Raw genomic sequence first — 20,882 nt, 5'->3', positions numbered from 1 at the left:
CACAAACAAACAAACACGAACAGAAACGAACACGAACGAACATCAACAAGAATAAGGAAATTCCGGAACGACACTCAACCAGAAACAACCCAACGACAAGGAGAAATAACATATCTCAGCGAACTCGGGCGCTGGATCCATCAAAACGAAGTAAAACCAAAGTTAAAAAGGTACAAAGGAAACCACCCTTTCCTAATCCCGTCCTTAATCATTTTCTTCCATCCCCTCTTCTAGGTCCGCCACCGCTTCCGCCGACTCGTACCACTTCGAGAGTTGAGAGTTTTTTGCAAATTGTAAGATAAGGTCCGTTTTCAGGTTTGTAAACATCCAGTTTTCCCAGGTCATCGCTCCGGGGATCTTCTCTATCAGGGGGGTACGGATTCGGGCCCACGCCGGGCATTCCATAAGTGTATGTTTCGCTGAGTTTTCCATACCACACTGGCATGGCTCGGGGTCTGTATGTGCTGCATGTTTATCGATTCGGGTGGTTTGACATCGGATTCGAAATACCTTTTTCGCTTCTGTAAGGGTGAGTTTCGCAATCTTTGGAGGGGGGCGGAGTTCCCCCCGGTGGTGGTAGTTCGGTATTGATTGTGTGTTCCATTCTTCCAACAGGTGGTCACGTAGTAGTTTATTTTGGTTCCACTTATCTCTCGCATTTCCGGGGGTCTGGTATGGGAGTAGTAGGGAAGCGATTCGGTGTAGGCCTGTTCCTTTGATATTTGCTTCTTTGTAAGGGAGGAGCTCGATCAGGGATTCATTGTTGGGGTGGGTTGCCTCGGAGCAGAGTATTCTGGTTCCGTACTTTCTTGAGCGATATGTCAGGAGGTGTTCTAAGGGGGGTAGGCCTGCTTCTCGGAGGAGTTTAGCTCTTTTGGTCCATCGTGGTAGGCCGGTGATGATCCGGGCCGCTTCATTATATAGTGGTTCGAGGGATCTTATAATGTGGTCTGCGCCGGTCCACCAAGCCTCGGATCCGTAGAGTAGGCTTGGGAGGAAGCCTTGTGTTATGATATGATGGATTGTTTTGACCGTTATGCCTGGCAAGCGGGCTGTGTATCGAATCTGGTGGAGGGCTTTAAGGCCTTTTGCGATCGCTGCTTCGATGTGGGGCCGGAAGGAGAGGGTCGGATCTATCCAGACTCCTACATATTTCAGTCTTTCCTTGGGGTGTATATTGATATTGTTAACTTTGACCGGAAGTCGTGGTTGTTGTGTGGATGATGTGGTGGGCCGGAAGAAGATCAGATCGGATTTATCCGGGTCGTATTTAATTTGGAGTGGTTCAGCTTTTATTAGTCTCTCCCTCATTCGTTCCTCCATTCTCTTGATTGTGAAGCCTGGTGTTTTGGATATTTGTACCAGTGCGTCGTCATCGATGTAAGTAGTGTCCATCTCTTTCGGGCTGCTTGTTGGGTCCAGGATTACTCCAGCATAGATCATAAATAGCACCGGGGACATGGGGCTACCTTGCGGCACTCCGGAATCATAGGGCTGTGGCTCTTCTAGCTCGTGGTTGAATTGAAACTGTAGTTTTCTGCCGGTATTGAATTCCTTGCACCATTCTGTTAAATAGGTAGGGAATTTTTGTTGTTGCATGATTTCCGCGAGGAGTAGGTGGTCGACGCAGTTAAATGCTCCTTGGATATCATTGGTTAGGATCGCTGGTCTGTCTCGCCGAGCTACTCCGGTACTGTTTTTCAGTAGTAGGTTCTGTTGTATTGGCGTTAAGGTTCTCAGCAGGGCGTCGATTGCCGAGATGGTTGGTCTTCCTCCAAATTGATTCGCTGAGAGTGTGCCTAGAATTTCTCCAGCGGTGCAGAGTCTTTGGGCCACTATCTTCTCCAGGATTTTGCTGAAGCATTGTAGAAGGGAAATGGGCCGGTAGGCTTTTGCTTCATGATAGTTTGCTTTACCGGGTTTCGGGATCGGGATACACTTAGCTATTTTCCATTCCGCTGGGTGTACGCCGTGCCGGAGCATGGCGGAGAACATGTCTTGGATTAGAGTTGTGTTTGCTTTGACTATTGCTTTAATAAAGGTATAAGGAATGCCATCCGGGCCGGTCGCCGAGTGCGCTGGACAGGAGTCGATAGCTTTATTAAGTTCTTCGGGGGTGACTATGTCGAAGGTGTTGCTAAGGTCAAAAGAGGGGGGTCTAATGTTTAGGGGGGGGTGGTCGGGGGACGTCCGTTTCGAGGGGAAAAGTTGGGCTCTTAGAGCTTGACACTTCCCCGCAAACGTTTCTTCACCTTGTATGGTTGGTATGATTGTGTCTCTTCTTCTTCCTACGTTTAGGATTCTCCAGACTTCACTACCTTTCGCCTCGTTCATCGTCTTTTCCCGCTGGTCCGCTTTTGCTTTCCGGATCATGACTGTCCATTCTCTGCAAGCCTTCCGGTGTTCCTCCACGTGATTGGGTTTCCTTGTGTTCCTCGCCTTCCTTTCTGCTGCATTTACCTTTGCCTTCATTTGTTTCATTTCATCTGACCACCAGGAGTTGGCTCTTACCCCCTCCTTCGAGAGCGGTGTTACTATGCTGACTGTTGACCTGACCAGTTCTAGAAAGAAATCAACAGTCTGTTCCGTAAGTTCCTTGGTTTCCCATGCCTCTGCAGGGATGGAAATGTTTGACATGTGGTTTTCCAATAGCTTCCAGTCTGTTTGTCGCCACATTCGTCTTGGTACAAAAGGTGGTTTCTCCAAGTGTAGGTGAACGGAGGTTCTCCCGTGGTCTGAGCCCGCTCCGTAGGGTTCAGTGCTCCATCGTAGATTGTGGTCAAGTGTTGGGCCTTTTACAAATGCAAGGTCGATGGTTGTGGGCCTTTTCCCTCTGTCTCTGGGGAAGTGTGTAAAGATGCCTGGTTCGTTCAGGAGGGACAGTTTCTGTCGGGTTATCCACCGTTTTAGTCGAGCACCATTAACGCGGTCTGCTCGAATATTGTTTCTGTATTCATGTGAATTTACTCCGTACCACATTTGATGGTGGCAGTTGAAGTCTCCCATTACTAGACAATTATCAAGGGTTTGGATTGTACTTGCTATCTGAGCGAAGGGGCCACTTCGGCCTGGGGAGTATATGTTTAGGATTTGGGTTTTCTTGTTCTGGATTTCTACCGTAATCGATACTATGAAATTATCGTGTGTGTAGTGGTGTTTTGGTTTGAGGTTGGCATGTTTGCGGACGTATGTTGCGCATTTTGTGTTGGTATTGCTGGCTGTAAAAATATAAAAGAGGTTCGATTCTGGTGGGTATCCCTCTGCTGAGGTCCATGGTTCTTGTAATAATAGGAAATAAATACTAGAGTCTGATTCCGCTTCTTCTACCGCCGCCTTGGTAATGAGTTCGCTCCGTGCACAATTGAGTTGGTGTGCGAGCGCGGTGGTTCGAGACCTAAGCATTATTTGTCATGGGTTGGTCATCTTCGGGAACGGGTGTAGCTCCGACTGGGGCGGTGGCTGGTACTTGAACTATCGACTCTTGGACGGGTGCGGCCGGTGGGTCTTGAGCGGGTGGGGCGTTTTCTTTTCCTTTGTTAAGGAATCGGCGTTTGACTCTTTCGGGGCATGCTGGGTCGGAGGCCTTATGGATTCCTTTGCAGTTCAGGCATCTGATTGGGGTGTGGGTGCATCTATATCCTCCCTGGCATTGATTGCATGGGTGGAAGCTGGTGAGATGGTCTCCGGCACAGTGACCGCATCTCCCGTTGTTTTTGCATTTCTCCTGGCGGTGACCGTATTCGAGGCACTTCGCGCATTGGGTGTCTGGGAAGGTTGGGAGGAAGGCCTCGATGTGGCAGCTTCGGTTAAAGAGGGATAGGAACTTAACTCCTAGTGTTTCCATTGTGACTTGTCCTGGGAGCGCGATGACCATTGATGAGTGGGTTTTCTCCATTCGAGTCTCTGCTCTGGAGATCCAGCGGGGAACCTGGGCAAGTTGGAAGTTATCTCCATAATTGCTTCTAATTTCGGATGCTACCAGTTGTCCTGCCTCGACGCCTTCTCCGACCGTTGTGGGGATTCCGTGAATAAGGAACTTTGACCATTTGGAGTTTGCCCGGATAATGGCGACTGGTACTTGTAGGGTGAGGAGAGCCTCCTCAATTTCTTTGGCATACTCCATTGCCTTTGTTGCTGGGGTGACAAACTTTGTTTCCAGGATGAAGTTGTCCTTGGGTGTTCTCCTTGCTGAAATAAAGTGGCAGGATTCGTCCTGAATTCTTGCATTAACTAGGGTCCTGATCTCGGAGGGATTAACGTCGGATGGGGCAGTGGTTTCAACAATGATTTCTCTGTTGATTTTAGTATATTCTGGCTTGAAGAGAGGGTCCGCTTTTGGCTTTGCGGGCTTCTTCCTTCTCTCCACAACCTGGAAATTTCCTTGAGCGGGACCGGGTGCCGAGGCCACGGCGGCCCAGGTGCCTGCTTTCCATCCACGGGGTGGGGCTTGTTGGGGGGGTGCGGGTGGGGGGGCCTGAGGAGCTGCCTGAGGCGCTGCTTGGGGAATTATTTGGGGGACCACTGGAGGGGGCATTCTCTGTCCCTGCGGTTGTTGTTTTCGCTGTTGTTGCTGTTGATGCTGTTGTTGGTTTTGTTGTGGTTGTTGCGGTTGCTGCGGTTGTGGTTGTTTGTTGAGGAGAAGATGGATCGCCGAGTGCATACTGGTGATCATGGTTGTCTGCGCCTCGATTTGGTGCCTCAGTGTATCCACTGTTCTCCGGAGTGTGGTTGTTTGCTCTTCGAGGATTTCAATCCTGTCGGTGGGTGGGCAGATTCGGCTGGTGGCATGTCTAATGGCCCAGGTAATGTAGTTCAGGTCCGTCTGGGTGTGAGTGTCCTGGGGAACGATGCTCGGATAGAGGTAGTCAATTCTCGGTTGGTATGGGTCGTTGTAGTCGGATTCTGTTGCAAAGGTCGAGGAGAACTCCTGTTCCTGAGCTCCGGATGGGGTTGGGTCGGGAACCTGGGTATTCCTGTTCTGCGAGGGGGCTGTCCCTTGCTGGGAAGACTGGGTAAAAAAGGACTGAAGCGAAGCTTGCTGCGACATGACTGAATGTCCAGTTCTTCTGGCAGCGTATAGTGATGTTTCAGATAGGTTTCTTTTCCTTCCCTTCGGGAGGTCAAGGCTGGAGAATTCTTCGCTAGAAGCCAGTTTTCGTAGGTTTCTTTTCGCTTGGAACAACAAAACGCGACCGTACGATCGGGGACGAAGTGGCTCAACCTGGTATGGTATACCAGGGTAAACCGAGGGGAATAAAATAAAGTGTTTTTAAAGCGAGGTTTGTTATCAGGGAGTTCTTTGCGAGCTTTAGCGAGCAAGTAGAATGCAGAGGTTGCGTAAAGAAAGAAGGAAAGAGAGAAAACAGGTATAAGCACGAGACAACGCCCCCTTATATATCCAACCATAGTCCGATAATGACTAATACCTCCGCGTAACAGAAACTAAAAGAACAGAACAGAAATCCCTATTACAAATACTAATCCCACTACACAATACCTCCTCTTCTCATTCCAATTTATCACCTAGCCGAAATGAATAGCTGCCATTACAGATTATATTAGATTTGCTACATCCTTCGGTCAAAATGAAATACATCAATGTGAACTTGGTGGTGGTTGAAACCTGGTTGTGGGTAGTTAGGGTTACAAGCGTTGAAACTTAGTATAGCGGTGACCTGGAGTACAGAACCTGAGAGCGTAAGAAAACACAGCGGAGACAAGAAGTGGGATTCACCCAATGCGGTAACCCGGAGTTCAGAATCCGAAATTTATGTATTCCATCGAAGCAGAGGATGGGGAAACGTGGTATCATTGAATTTCATGCACCATCATGATTGTGGGCTCGAGATTGTGCGTTCAGTGACATGCAATCATCGATTGTTGTACCCGTCCAGTGAGTGGCGGTGCCGGAATTGAACTAAAAGGGGTTGCCAAGACTCACAGTGAGTTACCCTACTCAACAGCCCCCAACCACCACCTCCGCCCCCGCAATCACAACTACGACCCCCTGTACGCGTATACCTGATGATGGGAATGGACTCGGATCATCGTGTTCAATCCATAGCCACAGAGCCCGGAATTGTGGGGCGACGGTTCCCGGGCAACCTCAAAATCCTGTCCAACATTGCCCTACTAGAGATGACGATAATCAAAGGGCAAAAGCATAACTACCCAACATTGGACAAAGATTAAAGCGGGTTCATGACTATCAGGACAATGCGGAAGAGAATTGGAAGCCCTCGGCACCGTTCAAAGACGCGGCGGAATGGAGATTGGCTCATTTCTTTATCGAGCACAAGCTGACATCTACCTCAATTAACACCTACTTCCATGAGGGGTTGCATAAGATGATAAAGAACGAGCGTTCCTTTCAGTCTGCTTATTCTTTCCAGAAACAGCTCGCCAAAATGACGGGCTCCCCACCTAACTTTCAATACGGGACCATCGGGGACGGCTTTGGAAGAACAACCGACTTATATTACAGGAATCCGGTCGAATGCGCGAGGTATCTCTTGGGTCAACGTTGTTACAAGTCGAGCATGATTTATCGCCCGGAGAGGGTTTACGACGTGGACGGATATCAACTTTATTCCGAGATGCATACAGTGGACTGGTGGTGGAATATGCAGGAAAGTCTTCTTACTAGGGTCACGATTGTCCCAATTATCTGCAGCTCCGGCATCACTCATCTGACAAACTTCTTCGGAGACAAGAAGACCTGGCCGATATATATGACGATAGGCAATATACTGGGAAAAGTACGATTCAAGCCGTCGACCAATGTGTATTTGCTACTCGCACTATTGCCAATACCTACTAAAATAATTGGCAACACGACATCAAAGGAGAGACTCCGGTCCTGGATGGCGGAGATGCTGAGGAGAGTCATGTCAGTTATATTGGAGCCTCTGCTGCACTTTTACCAAAGGCTCGGCGTCTTAATGGGCTGCTCAGACGGGTACGAGAGACGTTCTTGGCCGATTCTGACGGCATGGCTTTCGGACCACATGGAGAGCTGCAATATTCTGAATAACAAGTTCAACTTGTGCCCCAAGTGCGAGATACCCGTCAATAGACTGGGCGAATACGAAGCCGAACTGCTCAAGACCTACCCTCATGATCAGAATCAATACAAGAGAATGTATCATTAGTACAGGGTGCTGAAGGTACTGGAGGATGCGACAAGAGACGAAAGGTGGGAGCTGAAGATGCTGACCAAGTGGTGCGATTCTTGTGGTTTATGACCTCTGTACAACCTTTTCTGGCATCTCCCATTCGTCCAAGCCTACGACCTTCATAAGCCATACATGCTCCACATGGTATATTTGGGAATTCTGAAACATCTTATGGAATGGCTAGAGAACTTCCTGAAGGAACATGGTCGTTTGGATGAATTCAACACCATATGGACATGCATGCCACGTTACCCTGGATTTACCCCACCGATGAAGTCTTATCAAGCGATCAGTCAATGGCAAGGGAAAGAGATGTGTAATTTTCAGAAAATAATCTTACCAGCCCTTGCGTCTGCACTCAGGAATCCGTCATCTACCCAGGTAGAGCCATTCAAGAAAGCCTTTCAATACGTCCAGGAATTAGTTGAGTAGGCACTAGTCATCCAGCATCGTTCTCATAACGAGCTGACGATACACATGTTGGATAGTTACCTGAAGACTTTCCATAGAACGAAGGATATCTTCAAGAAATATCGTGCGACTAGAGAGACTGACAGACTTGTGGCGGAACAACGGGGGGAATTGCACGGGGAATACGACGTCGAGTTAGTAGGCCTAGAATGCTCTTTAGGCCAAAAACGAAAGGTTATCGTATACCAAAGGCTAAATCTCCAGGCTGAAACCGACGAGATCTTGCGACCAGAATCCCACTTCAACTTCCCTAAAATGTACCTCATGGGCCATTTCACAGAGCACATTCGTCAATACGGCAATATTCCGGACTATTCGACGAAGTCTTATGAGTCAGCCCACAGGGATCAGATCAAATACCGTATCGTCATAGCAATCGCATCGATCCCGCAATGCAGATACTTCGGACATTTAACCGTGATTATAAGTTTTCCATTTGGAAATTAAATCTTCTACAAATTGCCCAGGATGGTTATTCCAACACTGAACTTGTCAGCAATTTCGACGTCTTAGAACCATGTCTGAGGACGAGGATGTAAGCTACAAGATGGGTTCTTTGAGACCCTCAGGAAGACCCGGCATTTCAAGCGCAGGATATTGCGCCATTGGTCTATTTACCAAGTGATACAAGGGTGGAGAAGAGTTGCGTCAAATGCCCGGTCAAATTAACTAATGTCGGTAGTGTAGATATCGCAGGTGCTACAAAAAGATCGGGTTTTACATCCCGGGGTATTTCAGGAGGGAGCTATGTCTTGGATATGAAGATATACCTGAAGATATCGATAGCTGGTGGGTAAACACATTCAAACAGCTCAGTTTACCTATCTTTTTGCACGGCAAGGGCGACGAGAGGACAATTCACACACTTTGTACGATGGAAACATTGGGTTACAGACTGGGAAACGCACGCAACGACTGAGTCTGGTTTGGTGAAACGCACGCAACGACTGAGACTGGTTTGGTCAAAAGCTGACTGACGTCGAGGCTTTGCAGGGTTTATGCCCAGCAAGTCTGCTTGCGGTCTTTAAGCTCAGGGACCCAAGCCGAAGGAGGGCCAGACTTCTGGCTACAATACAACCATTGAAGTCGGACTTCAATGGAAACCCCAATGTTGACCACGGGCTAATAAGGGTATTACGCTGCTCAAGCTCTCCTGACGATATATAGGTAGTAAATATAAAAAGCATTTTAGGCGCCGCTTATTTGGTGCCTGAGACGACATCATCTACGAACAATAGATGGTTTATCAATAGTATGATTGATCTATCGATATACGGATCGATTTCCTGAAGTAATACGGGATGTTGGACTGACCTTTTTATAATGATACTGACGACATGAACACCGGACAAGAGACTTTAGACAGGTGAATTTCTGAGGAGAGATTCTGAGCAGGGGGGATTATTATGAACGGGGAAGACGAACGGGGAAGACAAACGGGAATTAGACAGGAGTCTTTAGACATCTTAAACAGTGGAGATTCGACACACTACATTGTATTCTACATATTAGGTGGAAAGTATTAGACAGGTCCGGGGGTCATTAGAGTTTGTATTTTAGCCGAAGTAATTATTGGACTTGGATTTTGGACAGAAGATTTGTAGTAGTATGATAAGTTATGAGAAAGAGAATTATGTCCGAGTCAAATGATTAGGATTTCTCAATTGAGCTATCTTCGTCTTTTCACGGGTAGTGAAGGTGGGAACATTTGCCATAAAATGAGCGTAGGATAGATTGATTCGAAAGACGAGCTAATGAGGTCGCACGACCGGTTTCGTAATTGGAGCTCTAAATAGACAACATTTTGTGGTCGACTGATAAGCGGCCAAAAATAGAGGAATATACGATGAGATACCAGAGCCAAAAGATGATGTTTTAGGGGCAAAAGACGAATTTGGGCATCTGAGTGCTGGAATTCGTCTTGGGGAAATCCATTTTTTGGTGATCAACGGGGCTTTTAGGAAAGGGAAAATAAGAAAGGAATGGATATGGGTGTCGGTAGCATCCTCAGAGGAGTGGAGAGTGTTTTGGAGGCGCTTACCAGTACGTTTGGAGGCTTTGTTCAAGCTGCGGAATAGGGGAAGTGAGCACGTAGACTATGTATAGTGGAGTTACTCGAGGCAAAGAATCGTGGTATTACTGATAGCTCACATGAGTTCTTGAAGGTTTGTAAGGGGAGGAGGAAGAGGATGTGAGTTGTTAATATTCAGAGTATATTGGGAATGGCCCATTTGTTTGAGGTGGAGACTGATAATTGGTTGATGGATACTAGGATAGACTTTCATATGTGGAATGAATTCAGTTGAAAGCTTGCAAAACTGTAAGGTCATTCGTAAGTGCTCTAGGAATGTTAGACCCAATTGAACTACCTAATTCAAAATTCGTGTCATTCTGCTATATATGCGGATTGGAAGAAGGAGGTAAAGTTTCAGCCGCTCAGTATCTGAGTCTGGCTATCCAGCAAGCTTACTCTAGGAAGGCAATTCCAGTCCATGTTTGCTGCTTATGCATGGACATTGAGCTTTTCACAAGAGACGTACCATTGACTCGACCTGAAGGCTAATAGTATCTTTCACGAATCAACAGAAACATACACCTCCATCAAAGGTATGCTAGTCATCACCACTATACAAGACAGTGCTCGTATCAGTATCCCGCGACTGACCGTACAGCGGCGTTGAGGATACCCAAGTTAGATATCATTTGAAGGACTAATGCCTTCCTATTCTTTGATGACGGCATATCAATACAAAGGGGGCAAAGTGAGGGTTGCCTCACTTTGAGTGGGTATGATGAATGCTTCAGCTCTGATAACGGTACCTACAAATGCAGCCCCCAAACACTCTCGCTCCAGAGTCAGGCGGCTATCTACCACCCTTCGAGCCACATCCTGTCCCCCCAAGGTCATGGACTGTGGCGCCTCCCGCTATCCCTGTCATTCGCCAGATTAATCTCGACAAGCCAATCGGGTTCCTCACAGCTCCAGAGTGGTATCAGTATCACAATAATCTTTGCAGCACTGTCCGACAGTACACACATTTAAAGCAGATATGCGTACACAACATATTTAGCCCCTCGGTCACTTAGTTACTGTCCAGCTGTCCAGCAGACGTATGTAGAGCGCCCAGGTTTCTCTCATGTCTAGATCCCTCGTGCATATGGGTCCTATCTCCTATATCTACCACTTTCCCAGTCTGAGTAGAGTAGCCTGTAGTGGTGGGCGCATGGGGCAAGCATTGGGGAGACTGTGACGGTATGGTTCTGGAAATCTCCAGTTGGACACGCTTTGCTGCTGAGAGTGTTTTGGTTTCCCCGCGTGGGAAGCGGAATGAATGAGCGCCTGAACCCAAAAACCTTCAACAGCTGAATCAGTTCAGCTGTTTGCTAGTAAGGGCAAAAATACCATTACATTCCGCACATTCGAAATCAACTTCGATCAGCAAGGCTGGACATAACCATCTATGCGCACAAGCAGGGAGAGTATCCGCATCTGGGAGTACTACGATCTTACTGTCATGTCCTTGGCGGTAACCCGCATAATTTTATCTAGAGGAGAGGGTTAGGTTTGTTGCAGAAATATTTCAAGTTTCAACCAAACATTGTAAACCAACCAGCAGGAGATTTATCCGTTGCCACCTCTCAACTTTGAATCCCATATCTCTCACGAATCCAGTATACCCGGTTCAGAAATGTTTAACAAGACTTTCCGCCAATCCGGCGGCCAAGTCGAGCGTGTACGAATATCGGGTATATTTTTGAGGGGACTTTAAAAGACCGGTTTCGAGGCATTATCTCTGCGCATTGCATATATATAAAGACACGAAAACGTGAAAACTGAATATCCGATTTGTATTATCTTCACAGGCCGTCTATCATGTTGAGTTGCGTGATATTCCATGTTTTCGAACGATCCTCCGCCGGAGCAATGATAGTGTATATATGGGGAACGGTATTGATCTTTTAATACACAGCATAATAAAAGCGTCCCTCAAATTCTTGTCCTAAAATTCCACATTGTAGGCGGAAGTTCCCTAACCCACCACATCAATGATCATGAATGCCTCAGTAACTCCTTTTTTCAAATCTTAGAGACATCGGAACAAATATCGCTCACCGTTTTTTTTTTTTTTTTTTTTTCGCTCCTCGAACTTCATACCAAGTGGTAAACGTAAATCTGTCAAATTTATTGCACCATCTCCAGTGAAAACATTATCCCGGCGTCGCAAAACACCAAGCGAAGCGGTACACAGAGCATCACTCGGCCTCAATAATTTCACACTCCCCAAAACTACATTTAGCATGTGTAACCTTTGATCTACCATGTACAACAGGCCACCAACAGTCCCAATATCATTGACGCCCAGGCAGGAAAACACTGAGCATCCGATATCAAGACAAAAACACCTCCCCCCCCTCTGCCATCTCGTCGAAGAACCTGACAACCGGCGTACGTAGTGATGAGCAGAAGCCGGGACGCCCCACCTCACAGCATGGGACTAACAAAGACATGACTCGATAGGAGGCAGTATCAACCAAGGAAAACCCACAAGCTGTTGCCCCTACACGTGTTGAAAAATCGAGTGATCCCGTATGTTCCGATAGCAAGAGTTTTCTTTTTTCTTTCTTTGTTTAATTCATTAATCGTATGCAGACCATAGTCTATGACGATATCGCACTACTCCAGAACCAGCCTACATCCACCGCCACTTATAAATAAAAATAAAAGAAAATAAAAAAAGTAACTTGCAAGAGTTTTTCACATCAAAAGCTTACAACATACTAACTAGATCCGCCCCCTTGGTGGTCTCGAAAGGCACTACCCAATTATTTTAGACAGAATTGTGACTTTCATTAACTCCATTATGACTTGAAAATACAATATATTACTGATTTCTTTGCAAATCCACATTCTCCCCGCTGTTGGCGTAAAATACAAGCTCGCTCCAAATCTCGCCCTGTTCAGAGCGTGTCAGTCCCTCAGCTGACGGCTAAACTATTTTTGACATTGTTCCATCCATCTATCCCTATATTTATCCTAACCTTCATAAAATGCGAGATAGTTCTTAACCGAAAACCCGCCAGCTCACCACCAGGCACCAAACCAGAAGCCTACACAAGGAAATTAAGACAGGCCCCACTAGCACATCCCCCAGTACTCACAACATCAAACAATATCCCTCACACCTCACACCGCACCCAACCCCAAAACCCAAAAGTTCCACATCCCGCCGCAACCCGTTAAACGAGTGATAGCCCATGACGCCCATTCGCACATCAATCATAGTCATAATAACGCCTTCGAGCTGACTCTTTCCCTCTTATCGATCATATCAGAGGGCCATAACCATTCCTGGAGGTACGAAGTCTATTCCAAGATGCATTAAACAGCGCAGCGTGGTGATAGCGGGGGGTATTACGATAAGACAGACCTATTCCATAGCTGTTATGTATCACCTATGCTGTACCTTTTCTGCAAACGGCATCTCGTCTGCTCATGTCCCCGTATCGGGATGGTCAGTGTTCGGCTACCCATGTGAAAGGGGCGGTGGTGCTCTTCTCCTGGCGAGAGATGATGGAATCAATGACCGTAGCTCTGGAGATTGTTTGTCAGGATCGGCCACTAGCTCTATCGCCTATCTATGCATGGACATATTAAGCTGTCTATTTTGAGGCATCGACGCTTGCTGCGGTCTTTGGCCGATTTATTCCACGTGCAGCCGTGCTTAACCGTTTCTTTGCATGGAAGGAGGGGAGGAGGGGAGGATGAAGGGGGTGGTGTTGGGCAAAAGGAAACAGGAAATCAGGAAACGCAGACAGCTCTAGGCCATCTAAAGTAGATCTACCTGACAAGACCCGTTGCTGTGCACATGTAGAGTAGCTATGTTGCCATGTGGTCCCTGTGTGTCCCTTTGCGGTCAGCAGCCAAACCTTCTTTCAACCACAACCCGATCACTCGATCAACCCAACTCCTCCGAACCCTCCCCCCTCCTCCCTCCTCCCTCCTCCCTCCACCTGCCCTCCACAGCTTCAACTGCAAGAGATAATCCCCAGCGCTTGTTGCACCATCCATCTCACGGCCCTGATTGGCCCACAGCCAGAATTAAAAACTTCCCACTCTCAATGATTGACACTAGAATAAACACCCCAAAACATCATGATGACCCTGTAGATTTCCAAACCGTCGATAATTAACAGCGCCCACGCACTTTCCCCATTCGCAGCCAATGCTCCGGTCCCAGCTTCCATCCCGCCCAAAGAGGACGGCGCATGGGAGGTATCCAACTATCAGCACCTTCATTATCACAAACCTCGGCTCTCCCGCGCCAACACCGCCACATTCCCCACCCACCGCCCGCCAGCTTGAAACTCGGCACACGACCAGACCAGACGAGCCTCTCCACGGCGCACATACCGGATGTAGAATGTCATCAACATATCTGCAGGGCTATGAACAATGCACCGATAAGGTGCCACGGGCAAGAAGGCGAGGGGGCCCACAGGACCGGTTACTTGGCATGTACCAAAATACCCTGATTTGCTCGCTATACATAGTTATAATCTCCTAGGGCGAGTTTAAATCGACCGCGCCAGATCGCTCACCGTAACGGCCAGCGCCGAGTCCCGCGACCTGATCCGTGTCGATGATCTACAGGCACGCCCTAGTTCCCTGCCACTACTGTAGATGTGCTGTGGGTTAGGGTTCGTGATCTGAGACGGAGATTATTGGGAAAAAGAAATATGTAATATTGCATGTCCACATCGCAGCGCATATGATAGTAATCATCGCGAAGACGACACGGCCACACATACCCAACGTCCATCGGCAGAGAGAGAGTGAAGGTCTGCACAGCTTCCGTTCGTGGGTCCGCCTGTGCTCTCCCCTGCGGCACAGCTGTCAGTCAGCGCCTTCACTCCATCTAGCATCTCACTTGCGGTGCTGCTATTCGCTGAAGCTTAGCAACGACCTACTCGATTGGCGATCCGGCACTCGACCCTGTTCCTTGCCCAGAGACGATCAGCGCTTGAAACGATTGCGCCCGTCACGAGAGCCTGTCACAGCTGGATGACGGTGATGGTGATGGTGATGGAAGAGTAATCCTGGCCATCATCATTTATCCCGTGGCCGACAGCCGAGAGCATAGAACACCGTTACGTCTCGACAACAGACTTGCCCGCCCAAGGAGGTCCCCGCCTGGCCACGGCGAACAGAGGCAGACAGGTTGTTCCCTTTTGGTCCCAAAGCAGTGAAACCCCCCCCCCCCCCCGAGGGCCCGGCAGACAGACATGCGCACGTAAAGAACGTCCATCCGACTCCCGACTCCCGACTCCCGAGACACACCCATAACGTCACCGGCAGCATCCGGGCCTGCGCTCGAGTGTCTGTTTTGTCTGCTGGCCCAGTGCTTGCTATATGACCCTGCGCATATGGGTGGGACTGACCTTCCTCCGTTCTTCTACCCCGCAATCAGGAAAAAGAAGGTGCCCGGCCGTTGGCGCGTGCTTCAGGAGCGCCATCTGGGCCGTGGGGTACTGATAAGGTTTCTCGAGGAGGGTGTGCTGCACCTTCTGCTTATAGCAGATTCTGCCCTCTCCCCCTGGGCGCGCCTGCCTGCCTGCCTGCCTGCCTGCCTGCCCTGCGCTGCTCGTGAATCGGATCTTCGATCGTGCAGAAACGCCGTGAAACAGCGAGGGAAAACGGAAGCTTCTCAGCAGCAAGCCTCTTTCGAAAGCCACACGGCGCCCCGACATGTGGTTTCTGTGGGCACAGCAGGGATGCCCCGTGGGTGTTGACAACCGACCGCATATGCCAAAAGCCTGCCTCTTTCCGAAACGACGATAGCGGTTGGGGGCGCGCCGCTGTGATTGGGCCACACGATACGCCAGTTCGATGTCCTATTGGCCCTGGTAAAGTCAAAATACCTGTCGCGAGTTTCCCCTGGAGCTACGTTTAATGCGGGTAAGCCGGTGGCAGAGGCAATTTCAAAGTCTTGGTTAGCGCAGTGGCTTGACTGGAAACGTACTACTTCCTCTGTTTTTCTACAGAACGGTGCCAGTGATCACCGCGAGTGCTGGGATTGCATTGCGAATTTGGAAACTCTGCCGAACAGAGAGTCTATGCAGAGTGGCTAGGGAGCTCTACCCCATCTCCCCGCTCCCTCTGCTTTCCCATGACGGACTGCCATCATCTCTGCGGTTTATTCCGCCTGCCTAAAATGGCCATGGTGAATGTTTACAGCGATGGAGCAGGAGCTTGGCCGTAAGGCTCAGTTACAGTAGGGGGCAAGAAGGAGCTGTGCGGAAAAAAATTGAAGATTTGCAATCTCACGAACAATCATCACCTCGGAACGCTCCGCAGAGCTCCCTTCTCGATACCTTCCAGCTTGAGAGCCATTCTACCGCCATCCCCACGACAATTCTCGTGATCGAATTGCGACTGAATTCAAGGCTTCGTTCGATATAAATACCGAGATATCCGCCCTCCCCCCCGGAAGAGCAATCTCCTTTCCCCCATCAGCCTTCGTCTCCAACAAACCATCTCTCTGACAGCAGCTTCTTCTGGCCTTTGATCTATTCGGTATTCCATCCTTCACAATGCAGCTTTTCACGAACCTCGCCCTTGCGGCCCTCGCGATCCTCCCCGTCTTTGGCAGCCCCGTCCCCTCGGCGCCCAAGGCTGGCGACATTGTCCCAGACTCGTACATTGTCGTCCTCAACGAGGGTGTCTCTGATGCCGCCTTCCAGGCCCACACCAGCTGGGCTTCGAGCGTCAACGCTGCGTCCATGAAGAAGCGTGGACTCGAGCCCCGCGCCGAGACCTTTGACTACACCTACACTCTGGGAAGCTTGAAGGGCTACGCCGGCACCTTTGACAAGGAGACCATCGACCAGATTGCCACCCGCTCCGAGGTGGCCTACATCGAGCCCAACGCGGTCGTCGTTGCCAGTGCCATTGTAAGTTCCCGATATCAATCCTGAATATATATATATAAATATCTGACCAGTGGCTAATCCGGCAAACAGACCACCCAGTCCCCCATCTCCTCGTGGGGTCTTGGCTCCGTCTCGCACAAGTCCGGCACCGGCTCCAACTACATCTACGACAGCAGCGCAGGCTCCGGCGTCTATGCCTACGTCGTCGACACCGGTGTCCTGACCACCCACAACGACTTTGGCGGCCGCGCCGTCTGGGGCTACAACGCCGTCTCGGGATCCAGCAACACCGACGCCAATGGCCACGGAACCCACGTCGCTGGAACCATCGCCGGCACCACATACGGGATCGCAAAGAAGGCCACCATCATTGCCGTCAAGGTCCTCGGAGACGATGGCTCCGGCACCAACGCCGGTGTCATTGCCGGCATCAACTGGGTCACCTCCAACGCCCAGAGCAACGGAAGAACCACAAAGTCCGGTAAGTATACCCGTCCGTATGGAAATCGACGTACATGGTACTGACAGTGACATTGACCAGTCGCAAACATGAGTCTCGGAGGCTCCTACTCCGCCGCCCTCAACAGCGCCGTCAACAACGCCGTCGCCGCAGGAATCACCTTTGCCGTCGCCGCCGGGAACGACAACGCCAACGCCGCAAACTACTCTCCCGCGTCCGCCGCCAGCGCCCTGACCGTCGGCGCCATCACCTCATCCCTCGTCCGCGCCTCGTACAGCAACTACGGCTCTGCCCTCGACATCTTCGCCCCCGGCTCCAGCATCACCTCCACCTGGATCGGCAGCAACTCCGCCACCAACACCATCTCGGGCACCTCCATGGCCTCTCCCCACGTTGCCGGTGTTGCCGCATACCTGATTGGCCTCGAGGGCCTGTCCACCCCCGCCGCCGTCCGTTCCCGCATTCTGGCCCTCGCAGGATCCGGACTCGTCAGTAGCCCCGGCTCGGGCAGCCCCAACTACCTCCTCTACAACGGAAACGGTGCGTAAATGAACTCCCCCAAGCTACCGGATCCGGATGGACGACCTTCCCCCATGGCCCAGGACTTTCCTCTCCTTCTCTTCCTTCTCCTCCTTCCTTCCTTTTCGCTTCTTGTCTCTGTGTGTTTTTTGGGTGGTGGTTGATCTGGCTGGACCTGGACTTACTGGGATGTTTTTTCTTCTGGCGGGGTAGATGCGGGAAAGGCAGAGAGCGGGTCATGTATTCTGTGCTCCGACACGCTGGGAGGACTCGGGCTGTGGTAGATGCGTGGTGGCGGTGGCGGTGGTGTGGCTGAAAATAAAAATGTCTCTTCTACATACAAGTACATACCTAGCTGCTGTGGATGGTGCGAGTGATTGTGTATGATGCGATGCGGTGATGCGGTGATGCGGCGATGCGGCGTGACGTGACTGGTTGCGGTGAATGTGATGCGGCGATGCGGCGTGACGTGACTGGTTGCGGTGATGTGATGACTGTGTCTTGCAAGGGCTTGGGCTGGCTGTGCGTGTGTTGCAGTGTGCTAGCTGGTACCCGTGGAACGCTGTGTGTGTGTACATGTATGTAATTTCATCAATGCGATATCTGTAATCAGGAGAGTACATATAATTTCCCACGACAAGAAATACATCTTTGGCGTGATCAAGAGCGTATGGTAAGCCACGCGTCAGCTGCAGCCGCCTTCGCACACAGCTTGGAGACTCTGCAATCGACTCACCCGCACCTTACACGCCGTCTCTCTCCCTCTCGAGCCCGCAGAGCTATATACGAGCCACACATATATGCATTACACACCGCCACGGAAGGCCTACAACCACTAGTAGCCTATATGGCCTACATTACCGGCAAAATGGGTATTTTTATAAGCCTCCGGTTATGATTTACTCCCAGATAAGGCTTAATTAAGCGCTTGTTTACCAAAAACGGTGGTTTTAGCGTTAATTTGGTATAAAACTGTATTCTGGGTAAGGGTTGATGCAAAATAAGGCACATATATGGCTTATTTTATGAGTAACCATTAAACTTAGATAATTATTACCAAATAGTTTAAGCCTTTATACTGGATCTCCCTTATCCATCAAATAAGCCTTTTAAAAGGCTTTTCGGTGGATAAGGTTTATATAAGGCTTATATAAGGCTTAAAATTCGCATTATCCTGGCCATATATTACTTCCAGCACCGGGGTTTCAGTTCTCCTATGGCTCAGTGGGTAGCATGAGGTATATGCTACCTGCCAGGCTCTGGGTTCAACCCCCCCCCCCCCCCCCGGGGCCTTTTTCTTTTTGTCTTTATTTAAAAATAATCCTTCAAAATTGACATAAGCCTTATAGTCATTATAATCCTTAATAACCCTTAACATCCGAAAAAGCCTTAAAATCCGAAATAACCATTATTTGAGATAATGATTATTGGTCCGAGTTCATTACTGTAGACGTAAAATTTGACTAAGCATTACGCTACCCAAAACGGTGATTTTATCATTATTTGAGCCTTACCTAACGCTTATCTTTTTCCCCTTTTTGCCGGTAAAGTAGCTGGCCATATTCAATTGGGACGACCACACATACAGCCCCAACCGACAACCTCAAACCCACGACATGCTAGCTATCCTGATTCGTTCCCTGACTAAAACTATAGACCCGACTCAAACACGTCCAGAGAGTTTCCAGGACCTGCGCGTATGCAGACGCCCGCGCCCAGACCGCCTCGCGCAGGTCTTCTTGTCCAGGGTTAGGGTTTCTTTAATTCGAGGAAGTCGACTACACACTAAAAGTACATGGCGGATTATGCTATGCGTACATGTATATATGCCAGCCATGTCAAAGGGTCGGCAAAGCAGCTTCCTCGGATATCCCGATACGAGTAGCGCGGCACGAAACTTCAAAAATAAAGATATGGCTGTTCTGGTACGAGGCCTGATGATCCAAGAGCTAGCGATATTATGATAGAGATGAAGCGTTCTGGCCAACCATGGTGTGGCAATTTGGCAGGATCAGAGCGCCAAGCAAACCCATAAACACCTGCTGTCGTGAGTCCAAACTTACACGTCTCTGTTATAGTGGAGAGGATAGGTGGAGGCCGATAAGCTCAATCTATCAATATATATGTATGTGCTCTGCGCATTGCTGTTCATAGCTCTTGTGATAGCTACCGATCTGGACTCGACACCTTCACCTTTACATGAATCCACACACGCATGCCAATCCACTAGAGATAATGCCTCCCACCAAATTCAAGGACGGCCCTATCAGATCCCCTTCCACTTCCCCTCTCTCACCACAACCTCGCTCTCAGCATTCCAGCAAACACAATATCCCCACCCCGACAGCATCTCCCGGCAAACCCTTCCCGCCCAACTGCCTAGCCCTACCTACTATCACATCCCTTCTCAGAGCAGCTCCAACCTCCCTCTCGGAAGTTCTCACCAGCAGCATAACGCCCAGACACCGCCACACACATACCACAACCAACTCGTGGCTATCTCGGCCGGCGAATTTTTTCATTTCTCTCCTTCCACGCAGGGAGCATCCATACACGGATATCTCCCCCCGTTTCCGGCTGCGGTCGGCGTTGCAGCGGGGGTCTTGGCGATGCCGTGGTGGTGATGTTCTAGGATATATGGGTCTTGGCAAGGCAGGACCTGCTGCTGCCAGGGTTCTGGATATCGGTGGGGTGAAGTGTGCTGGAGCCGGTGGACATCTGGAGAGGGGAGATAGGCGAGTAGGTGGAGGGTGAGAGGGGGCGGTTGGGTCATGGGTTATCACTCGGTCGAGGGCTGCACCGGGAGTGATTGGGGAAGGACCTTTTGAGTTTGGCGTAGACCTGACCAGTTCCACAGCGAAACTGCACGCATCATTAGCAACACATTCATCCGTGGCTCCACTTGAAATTATTATCTGGGCGGGCTTACTCACAGCAGGATTTTACATCAGCGCAAACAAGCCGCATCCATTCCAAGCGCGCGGATACCTGTCATTCGCTCTTCTAACAAACTAGTCATGACGCCCCTATACTCCGACCCCATCCCACGGTGCAGTCGTAGCCACGCCCTGAACGAAGACCCTGAACGAAGACCCCGAATTGGTTAATTTCCATAAGTGTCTCCTATCTCGCATCGATTCTCGATTTTTCCTCGCTCGCAAGGAGGGACAGCCATGTAGCCTCATATTACTCTAACTATTTAGAATTATTGCTATATTGTTATGGGTTAGGGTTATTGGTCCACATGGAGTACATAGACAACCAGAGAGCGCTATAAGCTCTTACCCCCCCCCCCCCCAAACCCTTCACTTCGTTCAGGGAACTAC

General features: G+C 49.5%; 4 protein-coding genes across 4 annotated transcripts; 2 read left to right on the top strand and 2 right to left on the bottom strand.

Moving 5' to 3' along the window:
- Window positions 1–204: 204 nt before the first annotated feature.
- On the bottom strand, window positions 205–3,394 carry H6S33_006220 (uncharacterized protein; the record flags this gene model as incomplete). Its single annotated transcript, XM_044837652.1, has 1 exon — window positions 205–3,394. A coding segment is annotated over one exon (3,190 nt), but the record flags the coding sequence as incomplete, so codon positions are not given.
- A 3,013-nt stretch (window positions 3,395–6,407) lies between these two features.
- On the top strand, window positions 6,408–7,151 carry H6S33_006219 (uncharacterized protein; the record flags this gene model as incomplete). The annotated part of the gene is made up of 1 exon (XM_044837651.1): window positions 6,408–7,151. One exon carries the CDS (start codon window positions 6,408–6,410, stop codon window positions 7,149–7,151), a length of 744 nt encoding a protein of 247 aa, XP_044699528.1.
- Window positions 7,152–12,529: 5,378 nt separating this feature from the next.
- Window positions 12,530–15,395, bottom strand: H6S33_006218 (uncharacterized protein; the record flags this gene model as incomplete). Its single annotated transcript, XM_044837650.1, has 12 exons — window positions 12,530–12,601; window positions 12,734–12,755; window positions 12,807–12,949; window positions 12,992–13,011; window positions 13,076–13,100; window positions 13,176–13,237; window positions 13,955–14,091; window positions 14,157–14,176; window positions 14,247–14,322; window positions 14,457–14,527; window positions 14,616–14,696; window positions 15,087–15,395. 12 exons carry the CDS (start codon window positions 15,393–15,395, stop codon window positions 12,530–12,532), a joined length of 1,038 nt encoding a protein of 345 aa, XP_044699527.1.
- Window positions 15,396–16,238: 843 nt separating this feature from the next.
- On the top strand, window positions 16,239–17,585 carry H6S33_006217 (uncharacterized protein; the record flags this gene model as incomplete). The annotated part of the gene is made up of 3 exons (XM_044837649.1): window positions 16,239–16,598; window positions 16,668–17,058; window positions 17,119–17,585. 3 exons carry the CDS (start codon window positions 16,239–16,241, stop codon window positions 17,583–17,585), a joined length of 1,218 nt encoding a protein of 405 aa, XP_044699526.1.
- Window positions 17,586–20,882: the final 3,297 nt, after the last annotated feature.

Source organism: Morchella sextelata, assembly GCF_020137385.1.
Source record: "Morchella sextelata strain SCLS chromosome Unknown scls_2, whole genome shotgun sequence".
Lineage (NCBI taxonomy): Eukaryota > Fungi > Ascomycota > Pezizomycetes > Pezizales > Morchellaceae > Morchella > Morchella sextelata.
The sequence above is the reverse complement of the archived record's forward strand: the minus strand, read 5'-3'. Positions and strand labels throughout refer to the sequence as shown.